Source organism: Mytilus edulis, chromosome 4 (genome assembly GCF_963676685.1).
Source record: "Mytilus edulis chromosome 4, xbMytEdul2.2, whole genome shotgun sequence".
NCBI classification, from domain to species: Eukaryota; Metazoa; Mollusca; class Bivalvia; order Mytilida; family Mytilidae; genus Mytilus; species Mytilus edulis.
The window spans coordinates 38815394-38842824 of record NC_092347.1 but is presented as its reverse complement, the minus strand read 5'-3'; the positions used below and the strand labels follow the sequence as shown (position 1 = coordinate 38842824).

Sequence of the window (27431 nt, the reverse complement as noted above, 5' to 3'; positions counted from 1 at the left end):
AAATGCAACCTATAATGAACAAACATAAAACGAGTAGAGATTGCATGAGTTTCTTTATGATATCACATATAGTACATATTTATACAAATACAATGTACATTTTTCTCAAAAACGTAACAACAGATATCGTTAGTTAACAGTTTTTAAAATGATTAAAAAAACATTGTGCCAAGAAAATAAAATTGTCAATTATAAACATTTCTAAAAGTATCTAATATATTGTTCGGACACAGAAACTGATTTGCTTCAGAATGATGCTTTAATGTGTCTGAATTCCTTTAGAATGTTAAAAAGTAAATAAACTTTCTAAACCAATAGGATTACATGTTTCACAGGTCATTAATTCGGAGAAACCATTTTCTTTATAAAAGCAAGAAAGGTAAATTGGTCCAAAGTCTGGAGCTATATTTCCTGAGGAAAATCATGTTTTTCAAATTGTGCATATAAAAATAGAGACAGAATGATAGAAACATTGTCCTTTTTCAGCATGTAAAATGTTCCCTTAGAAATAGCAATTGCCTGATTTTATCTTCAGGGCCTAAGTTTATTTCATTTGTTATACACACAAAAATTGAAAAAATATACCAGTAATATTGACTGGAACCCTGTTTACCAGTGACATTGTTTTTCAAAATATTACCAAGAAAGATTTAAAACCATTAACTTAAAACCATTAAAGTTTACCATGAGGTATGTAGTCAGGTGCTACAAAATTAAACTTTCAATCAAGAGATGAAAAAAATCCAAATAATTTCCTACATAATAATAATAAAACATTTTTTCATCTGATATGCAACTGCTAAAAGCAATAGGTCAATTTTTGGCAAAAGAATCTGCTATAACTGGATATTTATTCATTTGGTATTTGAAAGCATCAACTTATTTATATGAAAAAACATTGGTATTTAGGAATACAGAGCCAGTCTTACAACTGAGCGTCAAATTTTGGCTTAAAAAAACAAACATTGTAACTTTTAATACTGATCAGAAAAATCTTTAAAACCCAGCATGATTATAGGAAAAAATCCATTTACAGTACAAAAATTAGATTATCTTATTGCTCAGTCTGATTAAAATCAGGTTTTTAGATATTTCTTTGCTGCATAAGAATGATTATGCATTCTTTAATCAACAAACAGCAAAGTTATATATCCAATGGACTTATTTAAATCAGACTGAATTATTGCCTTATTTTCAACTAGAACAAGATAAGTAAAATTATAAACTATCACAGTTCAAAAGTAATACTGTATCAGGAAAATGCGATGATAAAATAAGTACTATGGATTCATTATAATTCTTTGGATAATGGTTTTTTCGTGGATTTCCTAGGTAAAGGTGAAATACCAATTTACAAGTTCAACAAAATATAAATTTCCTTTGAGCTTGAAAGCAGAATTTGTCAAAACCATGATTACCAAGTTTCCACAAAAAACATTTATTTCCCCATTAAACCAAGAAAAAAATAAACAAATCCACAGGAATCCATTTTCATATTATTAAATTTGAAACCATGCCTTCTCTGCAATACCTTTTGAAACTAAATGAGAAACTTGCAATGCATTTATAAAACTTGACTAAAATCAAAATGGTCAGGATTTGATTCCAAGTAAACAGTTAATTTATAAATTTGTCCTGATCTTTCTATAATAATTTTAATGATAAGTCAGAATTACGACTGGAGGTAACCCAAAACCAAAATGTGAAGATAATATGATGTTTTTTTGGAGAAACTAAACATATAAAACGCAAACAACGCTAAAATTATAATGCTGATGCTGAGACTTGATTTTGGTATTAAAAATAATCTGATTTCTAAAATTAATGGTCATCACTCAAAATATACAACCTTATTAACAAAAATTTCCTTCAGCTGCACAATACATTAGCCATTTCATATATTCTCGTGAGATTCTATTTAAATGAAAGTTATAAGTCAGATGCATATTCGTTAAGAGCGGTACAGTTGTAAATGGCTTCATTCTGGTTTCATAATCATATAGATGAAAAGTATTGCAAAGGAAAATAATTGATTGTGTTAAAAAAAGAAGTGTTTTGTTGTCAAATAATCGAAACTGTTTAGTGACTAAATTATTAAATTTTAAAAATAATATCCCCAAAATAACTTATTTAATGGTCTTGAAAGTACAAGTGTATCTAGAAAACTCTCTTCATTACAGCCTAAACACTAACAGACTTCAAGTTATTCAGATATTCTTATAAAATGCTAATAATACATAATGCCCATAATTTCTTACTTTATTTTGACAAATCCAAATGTTAATGGCCGTTTAACAATTTCCAAAATAAACAAAAACAGTTTTGTAGGTACAGTAATTGTTTTTTGTATTGTATGTGCCTAATTCAATTAACTAGTACTTGTTTAATGTCTTGTGGTAAATTTTCATGCTAATTCAGGATAAAAAGATGTTCATCTTACCAAACTGCAACATTACAAATAATTCAAAGTTGTCACAAAAAACATTGTTCATCATCTTAATTTATTCAAATGGGAGGTGCATTAGGATGTTATGTAGATGTCATATTTTGTCTACTGCAATACTTAATTTTCTATGCTCCTTCCCCCTTATATTCCTCTAATTAATTATAACATACATTTTAAACTAATACACATTCCTTACACATGTGTTGTACAATTGTTTACATTTTCTTATGAAAAATCATGGAACATTTTCCAGTCAACATTTGACTTGAATTTATTAAATGCTTATACATACAATCCCTTTGAAATTATCTATTAAATGCTAAATCATAAATGAAACTTTTGTAATTTATATATTTTCAGTAACCAACACCCATTCCGACAGTTATACATGCAAAATTATCCTCCCAGTCTAGTATAGAATATCAAATGATATGTTTTAACGTTAAGCAACCTGAGTGAAGATAAAATGTTTTAATTTTATACCAAATCCACAAATGAGAACAAACATCTATTTTTAGTTGACAAAGAAACAATAATTATGATATTCAAACATATACAAGTGCTTATGTAAAATGTTTTACAAAGGTTCAACAAGCAATCATCCTGAATACATATCAAAATGTTTATCTTATATGCTAACTTCAGCTAGGTGTTATTCTATGACATGCCATAAAATGTTCATAAACTTTATAAAATGTGTACTTTGTTTAACATCTAAATTCATGCTTTACCTATAACCACGAAACCCAAGTAAATTGGTATTTAATAAAAATGAATCCACAATGCTGCTTTAAAATGTTTGAACGAGCAACTACCCCATACTCTTTTAACTTTTACTAGATTAATCCAACTGGTATATAAAAAAATCTACAAGAATTAAAAAATTAACTGCAAGCTTTCGAAAATTCACAAAAAATTCTACTGTAAAAATTTTCTTCTCATTCCTTATTAAAAAAACCCTCTTCTACCCATTTCAAGAAAAAATTCATTGAGAAAATAAACTTCCTTGATCTTTTTCTGAATACAAAATTCATCTTCTAATAAAATAACAGCAGTCGGGAAGATACCAGGATGTTAAATAAGACAACATAACAAAATATTTGGCAAATATGGAAATGTCACTGGCCAGATTAAACATTTCATTCCATCCTGAGATAGAATGTTTTAGTGATTTACAGTTATAACATCACACACAAACAATTCTATTATTTACCGGTACTAATACAGATCTTAAAAAAAAAAACACAGAGGACTTTGCAATATAGAATGTTTAGATACATTAGAATCGTCAATGACAACTTCGAACAGTAACATTTACCTCGTAATATTGATTAAAGTCTTATTGATGTTAAATATGTTTTAGAAATACAATTTTCAAAAGAAAAGATACTTTTCTGGTATTGCCAACAAAAGATATATGTGTACTTCTCATTCTATCCTAATTTTGAGCTACAGTTATAAATTTTTTCATGAGGATATTAGTTGTTCCAACCCCTATTAAACTTATAATTATCTGATAAAAAAAAATATAGAAACCATGTTAATCATTGTTTATTTGTTCACTTTTTCAAAATAAAGGATTGAAAATATATTTCAAGAATATTTCTAAAAGAACCTTTGATTCATTGAAAATTGTATTTCTTCTACATTTAATATAATTTTACAGAACTCAAATTCATTTAAAACAGAAAGCAGAAAGAGATTTCTTAATGACTTTTTTGTCTTATTTCTTTAATTGCCAAGGCTTCATATCTAATCCTTTGCTTGAAGGGTTATGCTTATTCCGACATTTGTCACCAAAAGAGCATCCTGTCGTTCTCCAAAAATAGCATTCATCACCATTGACAGGGCCAGACTGTTTCTGAATCTCCTGTGCAGTTGGGGTTGGCAGCTGTACAACTCTGAAAAGTGAACCAAAATCTAGTTACTGAAACAGCAGTTCATAATAAAAGATCTGCTGTATGTTATATTGTGTAAGAGAAGGAAAAGAATAATGTATAAACCCTACACCATAATCAGCATTGATTAGCATAAACTATCACCATATTTATAACTGTAAACAACTAATATTCTATAAATTCAGAAATTACTGTATTCATTTATTATTGAGATTTTTAAATATGTGACAAATATGTAAGATCAATTATTGTGATTTTATCAGCCACAATCCTAGCTAGAAAGGAATAAACGTGAATAAAGTACTAACAAAAGTAAGTTAGAATACAGGATTTATTTTGAAGAAGTTAGGAAGAAAAAGAAAACATCTTTTTGATAAATTATCTAATTCACAACAAAACCATGGGTTGAAATGAAAGTGTTTAACCAGCTTGTTTCCTGAGGTAACTGATAGATTTAACAAGGATGGGTGTCCTTGTTCAAACTTTTTGCGAGGCCTCTTAAAACTTTTCAATGATTTCTCATCCTTTTCTATTCATAAATCTATTTTAAGATCTAAATTTGTATATTGAAACACTATTCCTTTTGTTATTTTGTGCTTAACACCACAATTACTTTGCTAGTATATTACGGCAGACAGTTTTTATTGGCAGAGGAAAACAGGCAATTCTTATCAATCACGATCAGAATAGAACTCATTTGAAAAGCACAGGATTCAAGAGTTGAAAAGTTAATGATCATTGCTGATGAGCTACTTTAGTATACCTCTCTGCCATAAACGGACCCAATTTTTACTTAAAGTACTCTACCAAAACTAAGGGGAAAAAAACAAAGGAAAAATCATGTCTTTTAATAAATTCAGAATAAAACCCTACAGAAAGTAAATATTTTGATAAAATTAGAATTAGTGGGAAACCTTTTCCCATGAATACCCACAATCATGATGGAACAACACCCTTTCCTCAATTTTTCATATTGAAAGAATATAAATGTTGTACTTACTTAGTTGGTGGCGTTTTTGTTTTTTGAAGTATAATTGTACCATGAGGATTTGATTTTCGTATAGTGGTGTTTCCAGTTCCATTTAGTATAGGGTTGTCGGGAAATTTTATTAATAGTTTTTGGCCACCGCATTCATATGCCTACAATGAAAGATAAAGAATAAATACAAGTACGTAAAACATAAAACTTGTGAAGTTTAATTTTGCAACCAAACTTTGAGAAATATTCTAATTTGTAAATAATAGTCATAAATATTTTCAGTATACAAACTTTTGCCCATTATTAAACAATGTTTTTTTTCTCACAAACTCAATGAATAGCAAATGGAATATAAATATTCTGTTAAAACAATATAGTTATAAACTTGATCAATGAAAAATACTAATTATCATTTATAATCATGTTGAAAGTAACTTGAAACTGACAAAAAGAGGAAAACAAGATCGAACAAAGTAATCTTGCTAATTTATTTCAAATGTGGTATGGAAGCTCAATCTTTTATTCATTTTAAACTTCATCTAATATGACTGTCTCTGAAATTTGGGTTGTTCATGGATTATTCTTTTAATTAATCCAGCAAGTAGTAATCTTTTATCAATAAACCCCATCACATTCTTTTTGTGTCTGTCCTGTAGTATAGTGGTTGTCATTGGTTCATGTCAGTCATATCTGCTTTATGTAAATTGTTTTTGCTATAAATTAGTTGTTAGTTTAATAGTTTGAATTGTTACTAAAATTTTATGTTGAGGCCTTTCATGTAACTATATGGTATGGCTTTTTCTCATTATTGAAAGCCATAAGGTAATCTATTATTGCTTACATCCACTTCATTTTAACTCTGTTGAATAGTTGTCTCATTGGCAATCATACTACAGCTCCTCATCTTTTAATAATTTGTGAAAAAGAGGCTGTATAATTATCTTCACAAGTACCTGTAAATGATGCATGGCCTTCCCTGCTGCTTCTTTTGTTGAATAATTTATAAAAGCACAAAATTTTTCTGGTAAACATCGTACACTTGTTACACTGCCATACCTGTTTAACAATAATTAAAACATTATACAATTTTTGATACCCTAAAATTCTAAAATTTAATAATGAAATTATCCAGCAAGTTAATGTATGACAATATTTGTATGCCTTTTGTACTTTGTAATACATGTAAATACATGAACATTAGTATAACCCTGCCTCTGTATAGATGTAAAATGTCAACATCTAGCAAAACATTCCACTCAAACCACTATAAGGGGAACTTAAAAGTGAGGTGTAAGCTTTTGGTCTGTGTTAAAATAAAGTTTATCAATAATAGCACTCCTCATTTTTTTGGATTTTTTTCAAGTGCCTGTTTTAATTTTGTGTCATGAATTTATGCAACATACGTATTGTGGGCTCATTATTATTTATGAAGTACCAGTTTTTGTTGATTCGTGAGGATATGGGTACACACATGTTTGTTGTTAGAGAAGTATTAATTCCATATAGGCTTGTCAGCAAACATAAATAACAAAATTGAGTATTCATGAAAATACAACCTTTCCTCAAAATTGTTTCTGAAGAAAAAAGTTTGAATCTAAGGTATCCATTCTTCATCATACAATTTTTTGCAGATATGACCCCAGTTAGTTTATTTTATTATTTCTGTATTTTACAGTTTGCCAGGTCAAAGACAAAAGTTGACAATGCAAGTATTGGTTCCTTATATCAAAATGTAAGTGCAAGTTATGATTATATCCTACTAATTCTTACATAAACCAATGAACTTGAACAGTTGTGTCTAGTCTATTCTATGTTCTTACCTTGAAAAAATTTTAAATAATTTTTTATCATCAACTTTGTCTGGAAGAACATTTCCTACCCATAAAGCAGTAAGGCCTTCTGGATTTTTAAAACTGAAAAATAACTACCATGTTTAATTTAAGCTCTAAAATATCATATACATTTGTGAAACTCTATAAAATTAGGTATCAGACTATAAAACAAGAATGTGTCCTCAGTACACAAATGCCCCACTCGCACTATCATTTTCCATGTTCAGTGGACCATGAAATTGGGGTAAAAACTCTAATTTGGCATTAAAATTAGAAAGATCATATCATAGGGAACATGTGTACTAAGTTTGAAGTCGATTGGACTTTAACTTCATCAAAAACTACCTTGACCAAAAACTTTAACCTGAAGCGGGACAGACGGACGAACGGACGCACAGACCAGAAAACATAATGCCCCTCTATTATCGTAGGTGGGGCATAAAAAGCCAAGGTTTTGAATTTTCTAGTAAAAGATAACAGATTCTTTTGTTGGCTAACATATATTCATGTGTCTATCCCAAGTCAGAAATCTCACCATTGGTTGTCTTTTGTTATGTCGTTAAGTTTTCAGTCATTCTGCGTTGGTGGCATTTAACAGTATCAGTAAAATTAATTCACAGTTTTTCATGGTCCAGGTATTCCAAATTTTGGTATATTGTATAGACATCTGTCTGATGAAAAAATTATATTTACTCGTTTTGTCTTTTTTGATGACATCTGATTAGGGTTATTGCCTCATTTCTCAATTATGTATACCCACTTCTCCTTAGATTTATATGTAACCATTCATTGCATATTAATCTAGAATTGTTTTTAATGTCATTGGGTTGCTGTCTCAATGATGTACACACCTCTTCTTATCTAATTCACATATACTAATTCATAACAATGAGTCCAGATAACGTTTCAATTTCAACTATTGAAATTCTAGTTTTGCTTAATCTACTTTCATTGGAAAAAACCCTTCATGTAACTTATAAGCAAGCTTGATTATTTGTTGATATTTACATTCCCACAGTAGCATAGCTGCCTGATCAAGACGTATCTGCTGGACAGATGAATTTATGAACAAGCAACAATTGGGATGAGATAAATCCTTTTGAAACAAAATTTTCTTCAGAAGCAGGTTACTAATTTGTACCTGGTTTATATTTTATTTTGTTAATTCTTAAACAGCAACCATCCAAATCAACTAAAAAATAATACTAATGGTTTTTTTTTTTAAAGTGTTATCAAAATAATAGGACATATATCAACTTACTCCATTTTTTCATCTTTGCCTTTATTAAGTTGATGTATTCTTTGGGTTACTGGTGAAGAAAATCCTGATTCATCATCTGAAACATAAACTTCTCCTCCTAATACATTTTCAGCTGAAACAGATCAATTTAAATTTAAGTCATGAAACTTAGGCTTTTTAACATGGTTACTCTTCAAAAGAAAGGTAGTTTTCAGTCCAATAGTTCAAGATTTAACATCCAAATACATGAACCATTAAATTGTTACTCACCAAATAAATTCAACATCAATGCCATAAATTTATAAAAGATGTAGACATCAGAGTTAACACGACTTTTTCATAGCCAATAAGCATCTTATACACATATAAATTAAAATAAAAAGTAACTAAAAAGAGACAAGTGAGCACAATCAAACAACAAATTCTTTTAATATATCAATGAATAAGAAATACAATTTGTAATAATAAGTATCCAATTTTAATAGTTTTATCAACCCAGACATTCTTTTTCTGATGTTTTTGATTTTATGCATTTTTAACATGTATACCATTCAGTACCTATTTTTCAATCAAACAAATGATGTGATCTTATTAAGTACTAACCTACGCCTGCTAGTAAATTATCTAGTGCTGATTGAACAGTACCATATTGTTTAATTGCTGCCTCAGATTGGGCTTTAGAAAAACCCATTTCCTGTAAAAAAAAAAAAAAAATATTTGTACATTAACATATTCAGTATTTGTAAAATTTGGTGTTAGTGCAATTCTAAGCATGATGAGCCATAGCAATGCCATCTACAAAGACACTGCTCTATCCAAAAACTGGAATTGGAACTTTTGACTATTTTCAATTGCATTATGCCTTGTTTTATTTTCTTGCTTCAATTCTTTATGTCACATCTGATTCAATCACATACTGTTAAGACAAATTTTAAAACAGGACTTTTGTTCAAATTTGGTTTTCATAACAAATATATTTGACTTACTTTTATTTGTGAAGTTCTGACACGTAAAAGTTCCTGTACAGCATCTTCACAATTTTTATCTAATTTTAAAACTTGAGAAAAAGCTTCTTCTGCTTCAGAAAACATCTGAAATACACATCAATCAATTTATACATTTATTCATACAAAGGCATAATCCATCATGAGTCACTCATCTCAGAAAAGTAAATGATATCATCATGGGCCATCAAAATCATAAAACAACCACTACACAAAAGACAGAACATTGAGCAAGATGAAACTAATCAAAAATAACTAAGAGTTGACTCATGTGCAAAGGAATTTCAAGCAGTTTTTGTTCCTTAAGAGATACTTTTCATGTTGATCATGACAAGTAAAACATCTGGTTATAAGTCACATCCAACGAGTTGATAGCAGAATGTTTTGTGAATGTTGAAACTCATTTAAAACCATTACTGTAACATTGGGTTGTTGTCTCACTAAATTTCACATCTGCTTTTATTTATTTACATTGTATTTTTTCACCAATCAGTCTGATAAATAGAAATCAATGACCCGCTGATGCATTTGTGTTCAAACTTTTATAAAACCTCATGTATTAAACAATTTCAATTCTTGATTGCCTCATATTTCACAAAAAAAAAAAATATTCTTAAATTACTGGCATTTCATTGCAAGGAAGTTATGTAAAGATTTTGGATGTCAAGATTCCTTAATAGCTCTCTTTTGTGACAATTTTTATTAAAATAGGTAAGTCTTACCCGGAGCCCTGCTAAAGCTCTTCCTTTTCTAAAATATCCTTTTGCCCACTTGTCAGCTAAACGTATAGCATTTTCTGCATCTTTTAATGCTCTGAAAAAGACAAAATATAATTTCCAGTGGTATTGAGATAACTCTAGCATATGTCATTCCCAATATTTACATTTATCTTGTTTTTAAAGTAATGGTTTGCATAGATGGAAGACATTTTATTCCAACTGCCTTCCTTTAAAAATTATGATAAGGAAAACTGTATACTATATAAACAAAGGAAAAATACTTTTACTACATAAATATTTATTTAATTAATCAAAACTAATTCAACCTTTTTCAATTTAAATTTTTACTTTAACCATTTTTTACTATGTGAAGACATTCAGATGTTTAAGGATATGATTGACAAAAATAATCATTGTTTGGAATGTTTTGATCAAAGGTTATAATTTAGCTATCATACCTCAATTTATATGGCAATGACATGTTACACAAATACATTTAGGTGATTTATTTTTTGGTAAATATTGTAAAAACTGCAGCTGAAAATCCCTCAGGTAAAGATTACCTAAGATGGTGTTAGTTTTCTCTTAGTTTACCTTATCTGCTCTAAATCGATGGAAATTTCTAAGAAACATTTTTCCAGAAAATCTTTCTAAATGCAACAAGGTTAAAATGCTATTTTTTGCTCACAAATACTGCAAGCTAACCTAAATAAGAATGACATGTCAATATCAACTCTTACCTTTCATATTGTTGAGTTCTATCGAAACAATAAGATCTATTTCCAAAAAATCTGCAAGAAAATAAAGATCATGAAGATATAAATATTACTTCGAAAAAAATACGTAGGAATCATGCAATGTATCTTCTCTGTATTCACATGTGTTATTTAGTTTGTTTGTATAAATATTACATTTTAAGTTCTAATGAACTTCACTAAATTCTCAAAGTTGAAAGTCCCTTATTTCATTGTTTCAAACTTGTCATGTGACTATTCTGCAATGCTACTAAAATTGGCAACAAAAGGAAATAGATCTCCTATTATATTTTTTTCTTGAGCTAAAAAGTAGACTTATGGTTTTAAACTAAAGTATAAGCAATATTATCAATTCATCCACTAAAACAATGCTTTGTTGGGAGTCAGCTGATACCTACCTAAAATCACGAGGGTCTAATTTAACAGCTTCTGTAAAAAGTTCTATAGCTGCAGTATAATGACCTTGTTGAGCCATCTCGTTACCTTTTACTGGAAAAATAAAAAACTATATCATAAAGCATTGAGAAAAATAAAATCCCTCAAATAATTATAATCAAAGTAAATAGAGAGAGGGGATAGGAGGGGTCCTGATCCCGAAATCCCGGTTTAAAAAACGGAATCCTGAGGTCCCGAAATTCGAATAAAGAAATTCCCGGATCCCATAAGGGTCAATCCCGAGCTAAAAAAAAAATTCCATCTTGGAGTCTCAATAAAGGTCCTATCCCCCCCTCAATAGACTTGCTTGAATCCACCCCATTTGAACTCATTGTAGATACCAGGATGAAAATTTGGTACAACAGACATGCATTTGGTCCACAAACAGAATTATCAGTGATTTTCAAATAAACAAGTTAATCAGGCCCAAAAAGACAGGAAGTTGAAGAGCATTGAGGACTTCACCACACCATGATTTTAATTCCATTTGTGACAGAGATTATTTTTGTTCATCAAATAAATGCATAATAAAGAAATCATCAAGGACACTTTCATTTAAAAAGAATCATCTTAAATATTTGATCTTACAAACAAGTGAATTTGTGCATTGCTTCTCAATTATATAACAATTTGATCATGTTTTCTTAGTGTAACTAACTTTAAACTTATTAAAATACATTACATGTGAGATCATTTGGAAACACTTTATTCTAGTTACTTACTAGCTAACTGACGACTACGTAAAACAACAGGGTCAAGGTCATCAGGTTCATCATCTGAGTTACCTCCCTGTCCTCGTCTATCTTTTACATCTACTGATGACATTTTGTTTTTCTTTTTATTTTTAACTTTTGTAAAAAATGCAGAATTAGGATCAAAATCCTGAAAGAAAGAAACAGTTAGTTTAAGGTGGTACCCAACACTTTCACTAAAATTAATTTGGCTCGTTTAATTTTCATAAAATTTTTTCAAATTATTTACTTTGACCCTTTAACAAAAATATAAAAATTTTAAAAATTTTGAACCAACCGTTTTGTCAGAAAAATTACACTGGTTATATAGCAGTTTGACAAACATCAATTTTGATCATTGAGAAGCTTAATATTCCTTTTACAACACAATGTAATTAAAACGTTTAGCTGACTTTACAGAGTTATCTCCCTGTAGTGTTAGGTACCACCTTAAGCATATTTTAATGTTCAAAAATGACAAATGGATAAGACACAAGTTTTTCAACTAAGTAACGTCTTCTCAAAGAAACAGTTGCTATTGCTTATTTGTTTTATCAAACATATCATTTATTTTTAGAAGATACATAAAAAATATTCAAATTTAAAATAAATGTACAGATTTTTTCAATTAAACTCTTCTTATCAATATACTTGAAACATTCTAATCAAATCTATTCAATAAAATTGTCAGCTATGGGTAACTGGCACTGTGAACCAAAACAAGAACATGTCCATAGTAGACAGATGCCCCACTTGCATTATCATTTTCTATGTTCAGTGGACCGTAAAATTGGGGTCAGAACTCTATTTTGGCATTGAAGATGGTATTTCTCTTTATACCAGAATGCTTTATGAAATATCTCTGGAGAACACTACAAGACTCAACTGAATGTTTGATATAATGGATACATACCGCTCCATCAGATGATGAATCAGATTCTCTGAAAAATCATAAATAAATCATTAATACATGCAAATTACTACATTTATGTAAAAAATTTATATTGATACAAAATTTTCACCAGCCATTTTTCAATTAATGACAATTCATGAAAATAAATTATCACATAAAAGATTTCTGTATGGATCAACCAAGTTTCTTTTAAACAAACAAAATATAAAATATGTTACTGCAAAACTGTACAACTAAATACCTGAATTGATCACCTGGGAAAAACGTCCATTTATTTACATATTTTTCCAAGTGATGCCAATCAAGATGTAAAAGTACAATCCCCACCTGCAAAACATTTAATTGTATGAAATGGCTGAATAAAGGTTTTATCTAAAAGGAATTTGAATTATTTATTTTTTTTGTTTATCTTTAGAAACTTGGTTGAAAGAGAGTAAGTATAACTGCATACATTTCTAAGAGTTTAATTTCAGAAACAACAACTTTGGTTGTAGCAGACTCATTTAAAAAGGAGTTTTTGGGAGTTTTATTTTTTTCTATTCATTAACCATATTTTGTAATAGCTTTCATTCATGTTGACTTAATGATCAGAAACAGTTCAGATAAGTTTTTTACCTAAAACTTAAGCTAAATATGAGAAGCTATACTATGACTTCAACAACTGTCTGTGGTTTGCTTTAAGTCAAGTGGTAGAGTTGTCAAGCATATTCTAGACATGTCATAATCATTCATTTACATTTCTTTTAGACAATAAATTCAAATTCATAAAATTTAACCTGCAAGATCTCAAAAAGATTTTTAAAGTGTAATGTTCTTTTAATAACAAATTATAGTAAATTATAGAAAAGAACAATTCTAACTCAAAATGTTAACAATTCCATGCTGAGGGGGTTTATGATTCAGCTTGACAGTTTCAAACATACTAATTTTCAACCTTTTCCGACTGAACCAAAACTCTTCTTTACTTCAAAATTTATTGGCCAAATTTTAACATGTAACTTCACCCCCCCCCCCCCTATTTACCAGTCTCTGCATAAAATATGACAAAATTTGCAAGTCATTTAATGTCCACACTAGGGACTACTGTAAACAAACTTATTTTCGCGAGCGATTTATTTTCGCGAGTAGAAAAATAACGTGAATAATAATCGTCGCGATTGTGTAAAACTTGAATCTTTCATTATTAAATAGCCACGAAGTGGTCAAGAAAGGGTAAAACGCGAAATGAGGTATCCACGAAAATAATTTGGTTTACAATATATTTGAAGACAATGATCAAAGGCCTATAACTGTGTTCCCTTGACTATATGAATCAAATGTAAAATAAATCAATTTAGTAGGTTCTTAAAAGCAGAACAGAAGATCTATAAGGACTTGCTATAAATTATGACAGCAAGCTGAAAAAGAAATCATGGAGTTGGGTCAGAAATACTGCCTCACAGCAGATCACCAAATGTTCTTAAACATGCTGTGTTAGACACTGTGCCAAGACCAATTTTCAAAATTGGACCAACACAGCTAAAAATTAAAGAAAGCAAATAAATATGAACATTATCTTTCATATATAAATGAACTCACTTTTTTTCTACTTTTTTAGGTTTATTAGGTTTTTCAGGAATTTCTATAGGATCCTTTACTTTTGTTTTCTGTGGTTTATCTTCTGGTTTTTCATCCTGAAAAAAATATTAACAAATATGATAAATATCTTGTAAAATTAAGAATGGAAATAAAATTGAGAATTGAAACAGGGAATTTGTATAATGGACAACAATCTGACCAAAGAGCAGAAATGAGTCCAAGTCCACCAGTGGGTAATCACAGGGAGAAATTCAAAGCACATTATGTTTTTTTTAACCATCCTAGTAAAATGGTTTATTGTTAATCTTGACATAGGTTTGTTGGCCACAATCATCAAAATTGTCTACAGATCAGCATTGTAATTCATTAATTGTGTAATAAATTGTCATTCCAGTCTTTATTAAAGGCATCATTTTGCTCACTTTTAAACATTACTATTGTGGCTAAAATACATTCTTACTTTTTCAGGGCAGTTAGTTTTATTTGGTTAAAAACATAAATATTGTAAAGTAACTGAGAAACTTGACCACTTACAGACAGTGTATATTTTCAATTTTTGTCTATGTGACAGCTGCAAGGCCTGAATATCTATCATAATGGCTATTAACAGAAACAGATATGATCTGCACAAGAAAATTTGACCAAACAGCTGACCACTGATGCCCTATTGATTGATATACAGTACTTTCTCCTCAAATTTTGGGGATGGGTGGATACATAATTGAATACTGATCTTTCAAATCATAAACTTTCTTAAAGACTATTCTAATATAAAAGAATAAATAGACAAACCACTTTTTCTTGTTTCTTTTTCTCTCTTCTTCTCTGCAATTAAATAAAATTAATAAATAGTTTTATTGTTTTAACTAAATGCTTTTTATTTATATTAGATATGCATCAAACTTGGACCTCATTCTAATACTATCTTTATATGAAGATATAGATGACATTTGTTCTTGACCAATTATGACTATGTGTAAATAGTTTCAAGCTTATCTGACAATAACTTCATGATTAACTACCGTAACCAAATCCTTTAACCTGATACAGAATGAAGGGACAAATGGACTATAAGTCAAAACCAGGTGCCCCGCAGGTCGCAGCTTTAAAAGACCCCAGGAGGCCAACCCTGAACAGTTGGGGCAAATTTGGTCACAATATTCAAGCTTGATACTGTCTGAATTTGGATTGTGATCAGATTTTTGACATAATACAGGTTTTTGTCACAAAATTAATATGGTCAAAGATCTAACAAATCTATTGCACAATACTGTGCAATTGGAGGTTTCTTCTTGAAACTTTTCAAATTCAAAATTTGAAAAATTTTGACAAAAAAAGGAATCCCTCAAAAAAATGGAGCAATAACCCTGAAACTCAATCCCATGCTTTCCTTTGTAGTATTGAACCTTGTAGTACAATTTCAGAGAGATTCATACACTTAAACACAAGTTATTGTCAAAGTTGTTTGGAAACTAGAAACATGCTTCTTTTTGGGCCTTTTTTGGCCCCTAATTCCTACATATTTTTGGTAATATCCCAAAACTTAATCCCAGTCTCCCCTTTGGTATATGGTTAATTGTGGTACAATTTCAGAGAGATCCATACAATTACACACAAGTTATTGTCTGGAAACAAGAAAAATTATTGTTTTGGCCCTTTATTCCATACTTTGGTCCCATAACCCCTAAAATGAGTCCAAACCTTCTACTTGTGGTTTTAAACATTGCGGTATAATTTCACAGCAATTGAAATACTTGCACACAAGTCATTATCCTGAAACTAGAAAAATGCTTGTTTTGGGCCACTTTTAGGTCCCTAATTCCTAAACAGTTGTGACCATCATCCCCAAAACCAATCCTAACCTTCATTTTGTGGTATTGAACCTTCTGAAAAAATTTCATAAAGATATATTCACTTAAACTAAAAGTTATTATTCAGAAACCAATGTGTCTTCGGACGACGACGACGACATCATACCAATACACGAATTTTTTTTGGGGTCGTATAAAGTTTATGCCCCTTCTACTGTCAGTAGGGCACAACATTTATATCCCAGATCTTTCTTTAATGAAGATTTTGCAATTTAGCTAAAAGGTAAAATGATTATCCTGGTTATGTTATGTTGTGTTTTGTTTTTAGTTTAAATGAATTTTTTTTCATTTATCTTATTAACATCCAATAATTGCCAAAAAAAAGTGAAATGATACATACCTTTTTCTTTGCTCTACGTTTTTCAGCCCTTCTTTTTTCTTTTTCTTCTTCAGTTATTAATTCTTCAGCATTTTTATTAATTTGCTGAAATAAATTTACAACTCCTATACTGTATGCTACAAAGCAGAAATATTTCTTAATGGGGATTGCAAAAAAAATTAAATAATTTGTTCCAACCACTTGGTAAACATCTCAATATATATATGTGTAATGTATAATGCAGTTATATTTTACAGACAGAACATTTTACTATTTAATTCAACTTTCAACTATTGACACAAATATGAGTATAATATAAATGCAATTACAGAAAATGCTGTATTCATGTAATGCTATCAAAAATTTAAAATGAGTTTTAATTTTCCAGCACTGTGAAATCATTGTAAATTTTTTTTGAATTTCCATTTGAGTAAAAAAATTTCAAAAAAAAAAAAAAAATCAAACTCATGAAATCTTTTCATTGTTTTCAGATTAAGTTTCCAAAATTTTCAATCATCAGTTTTAGATATATCCTTAATATATACATGTATGTTTTGAAATATTATATATTGTTTGCTCTCCAAACTTCTGATCATGGTCACTGTCATAATTAAATTGATGTGACCTTATGATATAATGATTTAATATACTTACTTCTACAGATAAATGTTTATTACTGTTAATTGAACCTGTAAGCAGAAATACAAAATATATAATACAATATAATTTAAGATTGAATTAGTGTAACCTGCCTAATCCAAAAAAAATGTTAGATTAAGCAGAGTGTCTGATTACTCAGGATTTTTTTCTGCAAGGATAGGCATATTTTGGGACCATGAAAATGTGTCAGGTTAAACATGATGTTGGAATACTCAGGTATCGGATTAGGCAGGTTACACTGTAATTGTTTTACACTTTGATTTGAATTATTTTCTGTTAAAAAAAATTTCACCTTTAATAATTATTTATTAATTTGTCATCAGAACGAAATTAGACACAATAAGACAGCAGATTTTTTAATTGATTTTTCTCTACTCAAATCAGTTTTAAAAAGAAAACATATCAAAATCCCTCTGGTAATTTCTCTTTTGTTTCATTAGAAAGGGGGTCTGACTTTTATTCATAGTCTATGTTTAGAAGTTGAAATAAAATTGCAACAGAAATTGAAATCTATTATCAACTTTTTTTAAATTACGTTTTGTAATGATCCTTCTTTTAAATATTCATGTATATCTTATAAACCATCACCTGCTTTAGCTTTTTTCATATCTTGTTTTAATTTAAATCTATCAGGAAATAAACTGGCATATCTTTCATCATCAAATTCATCATTATCGTTGTCATCATCATCATCGTCGTCATCGTCATCATCGGATGAATCATACGTTGAACCATTATGAAAATCTGAAAACAAAAATTATTATTAATATATTACAATACGAAAATTTCAAATTTAACTTAAAAACCAGATGCTCCGCAGGGCGTAGCTTTATACGACCGCAGAGGTTGAACCCTGAACGGTTGGGGCAAGTATGGACACAACATTCAAGCTGGATTCAGCTCTAAATTTGGATTGTGATTAAATAGTTGACACAGCATAGGTTTCTGACACAGAATGAATGTGTTCTAATGAACTTAAAATTTTTGTTTTCTCTTAGAGCAATTCACTATGCTATTGAATATTAATCCTCTCAAAAAAATGCTTGAAGAAATTTTCTTTTTTAATTATGAAATTTCAAATGAGAAAAATTGAACCCAATTTTTTTAATCACATCCCCCTTTCCCTTATTCCAAAACTAATCTCAATTAAAATTTCTAATGGAGTTTGCAACAATAACTACTCATTTAAATACATCATAAAATATTAAGATGTAAAAAAACTGCTTGTTATCACTGAATGGTAAAGATTATTTTAATTTATCAGTTGGTAGTAAAAAGTGAATATACATTGTATATTGTATATAACAAAGATTTAAGTTGATTCTGGACAAAGAAAGATAACTCCAATTAAAAAAAAATCTTGCTATTGTACAATATTTTGCAATTAGATATTTCTTGCTTACTATTCTGGACAAAGAAAGATAACTCTAATTTAAAAAAAATTTGCTATTTCACAATATTGTGCAATTAGATATTTCTTGCCATTGCGCAATACTGTGCAATTGAAAAGACTTGCTATTGCACAATACTTAATATAATAATTTTAGATCCTGATTTGGACCAACTTGAAAACTGGGCCCATAATAGAATTTTAGTACATTTTTGGATTCAGCATATCAAAGAACCCCAAGATTTCAATTTTTGTTAAAATCAGACTAAAGTTTAATTTTGGACCCTTTGGACTTTAGTGTAGACCAATTTGAAAACAGGACCAAAAATGAAGAATCTACATACACAGTTAGATTTGGTATATCAAAGAACCCCATTTATTCAATTTTTGATGAAATCAAACAAAGTTTAATTTTGGACCCTTTGGACCTTAATGTAGACCAATTTGAAAACGGGACCAAAAGTTAAGAATCTACCTACACAGTCATGACAGTTAGATTCGGCATATCAAAGAACCCCAATCATGTGCCAATTATTCAATTTTGATGAAATCAAACAAAGTTTAATTTTGGACCCTTTGGGCCCCTTATTCTGTTGGGACCAAAACTCACAAAATCAATACCAACTTCCTTTTATGGTCATAAACCTTGTGTTTAAATTTCATAGATTTCTATTTACTTATACTAACGTTATGGTGCGAAAACCAAGAAAAATGCTTATTTGGGTCCCTTTTTGGCCCCTAATTCCTAATCTGTTGGGACCTAAACTCCCAAAATCAATACCAACGTCCTTTTGTAGTCATTAACATTGTGTTTAAATTTCATTGATTTCTATTTACTTAAACTAAAGTTATTGTGCGAAAACCAAGAATAATGCTTATTTGGGCCCTTTTTTGGCCCCTAATTCCTTAACTGTTGAAACCAAAACTCCCAAAATCAATCCCAACCGTTCTTTTGTGGTCATAAACCTTGTGTCAAAATTTCATAGATTTCTATTAACTTAAACTAAAGTTATAGTGCGAAAACCAAGAAAATGCTTATTTGGGCCCTTTTTGGCCCCTAATTCCTAAAATGTTGGGACCAAAACTCCCAAAATCAATACCAACCTTTCTTTTGTGGTCATAAACCTTGTGTTAAAATTTCATAGATTTCCATTCACTTTTACTAAAGTTAGAGTGCGAAAACTAAAAGTATTCGGACGACGACGACGCCAACGTGATAGCAATATATGACGAAAATTTTTTCAAAATTTTGCGGTCGTATAAAAATTCTATGATTTCTGGAAAACTTATATATTAACTTAAAACTTTTGAACAGAAAAACAAAGCATGTTCAAATTAAAATATTTACACTACAACTATGCTATTTTTAGTCAATTTGTAATGACAGTTTAAATATTTATAATATCCAATCAGATTGTATAAAGCCTTTTTTGTACTTTATTAAATGTGTCTCCACAGACTTTACAATCTCACAAAAAAAAAATGTACTGTACGAGAAGATTTTAAAAGTAATATGTTTCTGTTTTCGATTTTTACAAAGCATAGTTTGTTCTTGTTTGTACATCCTTTTTCTTTGACGAGAAAGGCATTTTAGGTTTGATTTGAATAACTATTATGAAAATTTTGCCTGCCAATTAAGTTGACTTTTGAAAGATTTTCATTTTTGACATTGTCAATTTGAAAAAAGCTACAATATTTTATTGCATACTTACTCATAGATTTTGTAAATAAAATTTCTTTAAATAATGTTAATGACTGTTCCTGAAACAAAAGTAAAGCATATTGTTAATCTTTCAACAAAAAATGTGAAATACAAAAATTGTTTGTGAAAACCTTGTTTTCCAAATTGTGTCCTCTCCAGGTACTTCAAGCATTATGCCAATGTGATGCTATTTGAAATAAATTTTCAGATAGATTGTCTTCTGGATGTGCAGCTCTAATTTGTAGATATAAGATAGTATTACAATATTCCCAGTTTAACAGATTGTTAAACATGTTGTCTGAACTCAGTCAGCACCAAAATCTTTTCTGAAGATCAGTATTCTGACTTTTGTTCTCTCAATATGTGTCTATTAAAACAATTTTTTGCAAATTTTAGTAGTATGGTCCACCAGACAAGTGGCTTGTAGTGCTGACTAGGCACACAGCATCATCCATGGGTTTTATATTTTACATGATTTATTAATCAGTTCTATTTTTCTACTATATTTTAGGTAATGCAAAAAAGAGTACAAATCAGTTATTTGTTTAAATTAAATGAACACTTTGACAGTTTTTTGGGGGAAGAAGCCAGAGTGCTTGGAAAGAACCACAGACCTGTAAAAATACTTAATTCTAATCAATTAAGATTAGAGTTAAGTGCACCTGCGACATGCAACATTCAAACTCACAATCTCCATGTGTTGAAAGACTAGTTACAATGGTAATGACTGTATAACTGCTGTAACTAAACACAATTCTTATCTGCTTCAACCACTAAGTAGCACTTGAATATGACAGAAAGGAACCAAATTACCTTATTTAAATTTTGAAGGCGTTCATCATTTGTAGTTAATCTTCTATAAGCAGTACTTATTAGCTGAAATTTCTGGAAGATAAAAAAAAAAATGTTTTATAATCAACATAACTTCACATTATCATGCATTTAAATACCCCTTAACACTATGTAATGAGGGAATAGGTGATGAATTTCATATATTGTATACATGTAAAAATGCTGATGTTTCTGTTCTTGATCAAAGTGTATACCAAATTATTATGTAATGATACTAATGAATCCAAGCAAGAACAAATTTACTGGTTTGCTGTCTATATTCTACGTACGCGTACAAATTATATCAATTGTCTTTCTTAACATACTAGGTATATGTATTCTCTTTGTCTGTTCTGTCTGACTACATGTGTTATCTAATGTTTGTAATTAGATATTACTTTTTTACACCTGTATGTGTCTGATGGTAATGTATAATAACTTTAAAATCTTTTAAGCTTTAAAAAGCTACAAAAAAACTTCTCTGCTAAAAACAATCGCAAAATAGTTAATCTTCCAAATAATAAAAAGTGATGCAAAAGAATTCAGATATCTATTTTAGAATTACAGATTTAAATGAAGTGCTGATGGATGTATGCACAAAGGTCATGACATACAATAATATAAAATCAATAATAAGATGATCGCATGTTTAACTCAATTCCCTACAGGCACTTCAACATTGTAAAATGTTTGTTTCAAATTTAGCATTATCATGTAATAATATGAATTATTAAGTCTCCAAACTACAGACCCTTACCGACTGAATTAAAAAAAAAACTCTGGTTTCAGGTTTTGAATAATTGAATGGAGTCTTTATATCAGAACTTACTTTTTGTGCTTGAGGGTTATTATTATTCTTTTCTGGATGCCATTTTGTTGCCAAACGTTTATAACTAGTTCGTATAGAATCTTGATCTGTACCTGTAAAAGATATATTACAGTCAAAGCTTCAGATAAAATGTGTTTTTGTGTGATAATGCAATAAAAACTATATTACCCAACTGAGGAATTGGTACTTTTTATAGTAATTGGCTGGGAATAAGATCAAGGCTATTTTGTTTACACTGAATGGTATTTATGGATCGTGATAATTGCATGCACATGGTCCTGCCTTCTTAGAAATTTGGTTTGTAATAAATGGGTATACATGTATATTGCGTTGATGTATGGATAAACAAAAAGTCAGTTTAAAATTTGTCATTTGTTCTTGTTGTGATTCAATAAAATACTTGCTACGATTTTTGCAAACAATCTCAGATGTTCACTAGACCTATTGAACACTCATCAGTACTTATCAGAGATGGGTCTGATTACTTTCAATGTAATTGATTAAATTACAATTACTTTGTCATTTGTACGATTAAATTAAATTAATGATTACATCATTTCTGAAAGTATCTGATTAAATTAATGATTACATTGGCAAAGTAATCATGATTACATCTGATTACAATGAATTTAAAAACAAAACATTTTGAATGATGTGAATGAATAAAAGTTCAATATAACTATAGCATTTTTGAGAAAGTATTTTATTTGGTTCAATTATAAAATAATAACTTCAAATTAAACTTCATCTATTTAAATAAACACCAAATTTCACTACATATATATATACATAACACTTTATCACCAATGATCTCTGAATTATTTTGAATTAAATTTAATAAAGATATATCATAATCAAAAGTTTTTTTTTATTTTTCTTCTGACCTCTTTCATATGTATTCCAGGTTGCAGTTTATGGAAGTTTAAATATGGATGAAATACAGTTACCAGTTAAAACTATGTTAAATTTTAATACAAATGTTTAATCAAATTGAAAACAATATGCAAGTACTAAAAATCATTGCATTTTACATGTCCAGTCCAAATACATTTTTTTAAATTTTAAACAACATATTTGTCCAACTTTTAATTTAGTTTGTGCTAATTAGATAAATTTTCATGTCTGATTTATCTTTTATCATATATATTTCCCTACAGCTATACTCAATTGGTAATTGCAATAAAGCAAACCTTAATTAGTCTCATACCTGTCAATTCAAAGTTGACAAAAATCACAAAAATTAACAAAAGATTATAATTCAGGGTTAAAGAAAAGTATTACTTGAATATATAACAGTTATTATCAAATATTAATATGAAGATCATTATAAAACGATGAATATACATGCATACAATATCTTTTACTAAGATAAAAGGTATATAATTGTATTATATGTCTCTGCTTAGGATAATGATGACTTTTCAATACTGTAACAGTTTATTTTTTACTGAAGTAGACATGCGTAAAGTAACCAAACCATTTTAGTATGTTAAAAATTTATCAAATATGAATAACAAAGAGGTTCATTTAATGACCAAAAACACAATTTTAGATTTTTTTTTATTGTAATCAGATGTAATCAAAAAGTAATCATGATTACAGGGTATTTTGAAAAGTAATTGATTAAATTAAATTACATGTAATCAGATTTTTGGCTGATTAATGCTTACAGGGTTCGAAATAAGCGCTATCCCGCTTGCCCGAGGCAAGTAAAATCTGCAAGTGAATCTCATCACATAGTTGTCCGCCGGGCAAGTTGAAATTTTGTGTTTGTGTTTCATTCTATCATGTCAATTAATATAATAATATATGCAATAGGTCTTAACCATTTATTGTTAATGAATTTGTGCCAATAAAATATTTGTATAACTATGTCAGACGTAATTTTGTACGATGTACAACTGTGTATTATTGTATTACTATTTTCGCCGTCTTTATTTATTTCATATGCGCATGCCAGGAAAATCGTAAACATCGTAGTTTGTCCCGAATAATTCTATTGGTCAATTCCTATGCGTAAGCCAATGAGCGCCGTCGTTTTAGAATGTTCAGTCGCACCTGCTCGGGGATTTCCGCTACTAATCGTGAAAGGAAGTTCAAACAAAGTGGATGTAAGCACATTTTTTACAGGAAATTTGACAATTGGGTCAGTTTCTACATGTACATCTGAAATTTTTTTGTCACTTTTTTTGTAAAAGTAAAAGTTTTTGTTTAAAAAAGGGTGTATAGAAACTTGAAATCATCTGCCAGGAGAGGTCTAGAATGCAGGATTTGGCACCATTTACCCCAGAGCTTCTGGGGGCCTTAAGCGGCCCCCAGACCCCTCGCCGTAAGTGCGACGAGCATGGACGGCACAGCCGTCCGCATTAGTCGGGCAAGTTAATCTAGATATTGACTTGCCCTTTGGGCAAGTCAATGGTCATTTCTTATTTCTACCCCTGGATTACACTGATTACTTGAAAAATTGTAATCAATTACAGCTGATTAACGATTACAATTACCCCAAGTCTGGTACTTATGCACTAGCCAGATGATATTCTAATAGATAGGGGCTTCAAGCTTCTGCTTTGGCCCAGACTGAGGGTGTTATCATACCTTATTCCTAATGAAGGTTTGATAATATAGTATGTTAAGATTTTTTTTACAAACTATTATCCCTTTTTTATTTAAAAAATTTACAAACACCAAGCCAACTCTACCTGTCAAATACAGAGAACTGCTTCTGTAAGAATTATTGTTCTTGATATTATTTAGTTTAGAACTTTTTTACGAGTAATTCATTCTTTTTTCACTAGTGCAGATATGCATTATAGTGATTTGAAATATTTTAACTTCATTTATGTTAAACCATTATATGTTTAAAGAGTTAACCCATGCTAAGCCAACTTTCCATGTACCTGTCGTATAAAGCAAACTGTTACAGAAAGAATCATTGTTCTTGATATTAAATTAATTATTATTTATCTTAGCAATTTTCTGCAGCTATTTCATTCATTTTTTTGCCAGTTTAGATATACTTTATGGTGATTAACATATTTAGATTTTTTTAACTGTATTTAGGGGAGATTTTTGATTTAGATTTACAGGCCGCAGATTTATCGTCAATGCTTGCAAGTTCGTGACATCTGAGGATTTTCAATTTAATGGTGACGTCATGCAAAATTGTTAATCATTGGCAACATGTTACTTCAGAAAAAACTAAACCGCATATTTATCATTGCACTTTCACTAGTATCGGCTTCAAAAAGAGAAGTTAAGAATGTTCTTGCATAATAATTATTGAAACGTCTATTTCCACTATTACTGTGTTATTCCTCTCATAAAATAACATTGAATTCTTGGGAAAATCCTTTCAGCAATGTTATTGACATAGAAAAAACGAATCGTCATCTATTTTTAGGTTATCTTCTCCTTGAGTATTATTTTTTGAAGTCTGGTTGTAAGCAGATTTTTTATGATCAGAAAATGATTTCATACATTTAGATAAAACAAAATCTGCCAAGTATTTGCATGTATAAGTAAATTAATGATTTGCCATTGAATGCAAATGGAATTAAAAAATACTTTAATGCATTTATGACATTGTGACATCGTTATAGTTATCTTAAACATGTTTAAAGTGTTAAATACTGAATTTCCCAATTGACCATCACAAGTCACATGTAAAAATTCCAATATGTTTTGAATGGACAACCAAAAATTTAGTATGTCCCAATTTCTCTATTTAATAAGATATCTATTTGATCTCAAGTTTATTCTGTAATGTTAAAATACATAATATAATAGACCTGATCTACATTTGTACATGTACATGGGTATCAGGTCCGTTCGCGCAAAATACACTTTCGCGCCTCACATATTCGCCCCCGAAGTCTGTTCGCTCCCCTTCACGTTTCCCGCTCAATTTATGCCAAATAATTCTATTTTCTTGAATAAAATTTGAGGAATTATAATATAGATTTTTTTTTTATTAATTTGATGATTAATTATTAAATGTTAATTATGTATGATTACTGCTAATTGGTAAATTATACACAGCTAAATTTTGTTATTGTTGAGTGTTTAAAAATCATGATTGTTGTTTTAACTTGCAAATTGCTTTGATGTAAATACTGCATGTATTTAGCTTGGTATATATGAGTAAAACTTTGAAGATTTTAAATCAAAAACTCGAAAGATAATTGTTTTTAACAGCTTAGCAGCTTTGAACAAATGTAATAAAAATATTTATAGCAATACCCTAACCAAAATCTGATTTTGATTTTATCAACACATAAAAAAACGTCAGAATCTCACTTAATTTAGAAACAATGAAAAAAATATATTTATATAGAGCAGTTCACTTGCCTAAACATGACTAAGATTTATTTAACACATTAAAAAACGTTGTCAGAATCTAACTATATGCAGAAACAATTGTGCTTCTAAAAAAAATATATTTATATATATATAGCAATACACTTACTAAAACGCGAACGTGTTGGGTGCTAACGGGTAGGGTGCGAAAGGGCGCGAACGTTTATGGGTGCAAATGTGATTCGGCGCGAACGGATTCATGTAAATTTATAGTGTTGCACATGTGCAAAAGCCACTGTCCAATACAAAGGTCACAAACTTACAAGCATGTCTACTTATTTCACGGAATCAGGTCAGAATACGAAATTCAGAATGATCAAGGATACTAAATAGCAAGAAAACTTCCACATTACATCAATTTTCTCGACATTTTAGATCTATCATAAATATTCTGTTCATTGTTGGACAGTCAAACATGATTGGTTGAAGAGAAAATGCATATGAAAGGGTGAGAAACATTCTTGAGATTTTTTGTCATTAGTTCAATAGTTGCTTCAAACATCTGTCCATCATAAATTTATTTGAAATCGTATATTGCGCAAGAGCTACAACATGTTCAGTGCGAACTGTAAATTATGATACATCAAGTTTCCGCCATTTGCTAACATATTATCTATTTTTCAAGTTCAACATTTTGTACCTTCGTTTTCCAAATTGTCTTCTTACATTGCCTCAATACAATAATAGAAGCACAAATTTTAGAAAACAATGCAACTGACAGATTGAAACATATTTAGCAACCGAGAAATTCATTTCTTCAACCTACCAACAGGCAATTCTAGGAGCTCATAAGCCTCCTCTCTTGATAAAGGCATTATCCTAACAATATGTTTAGCTTTAAAAGACGCACTGATACTAAAGAACAAGTATGTGTTTTAGTTTTCTTGTCGTTCAAGAAACAACCGCCATGTTGCCTGTAAGCATGTGTCACGAACACGTGATA

At 29.6% G+C, this 27431-nt stretch overlaps 2 protein-coding genes across 3 annotated transcripts in view; both read right to left on the bottom strand.

The window, feature by feature from the left end:
* The window catches only part of LOC139521850 (hephaestin-like), a 331235-nt gene that overhangs the window by 75148 nt on the left and 228656 nt on the right, over nt 1–27431 (bottom strand). The window lies entirely within an intron of this gene.
* Nucleotides 37–27431, bottom strand: LOC139519666 (uncharacterized). 2 transcript variants are annotated; one of them, XM_071311877.1, is made up of 21 exons: nt 27255–27431; nt 22133–22224; nt 21286–21357; nt 20483–20531; nt 17969–18124; nt 17375–17409; nt 16742–16825; nt 15323–15355; nt 14531–14625; nt 12953–12980; nt 12031–12190; nt 11272–11362; nt 10859–10909; nt 10122–10212; nt 9382–9486; nt 8999–9089; nt 8417–8528; nt 7144–7236; nt 6277–6379; nt 5345–5484; nt 37–4373 (listed from the first exon to the last, which is right to left on the bottom strand). In XM_071311877.1, the coding sequence occupies exons 1-21, from the start codon at nt 27301–27303 to the stop codon at nt 4367–4369; spliced, it is 1737 nt and encodes a 578-aa protein (XP_071167978.1). In that variant the 5' UTR covers nt 27304–27431; the 3' UTR covers nt 37–4366. The 2 variants fall into 2 exon arrangements, with proteins under 2 accessions (XP_071167978.1, XP_071167977.1); XM_071311876.1 differs by having other exon boundaries at nt 37–4347.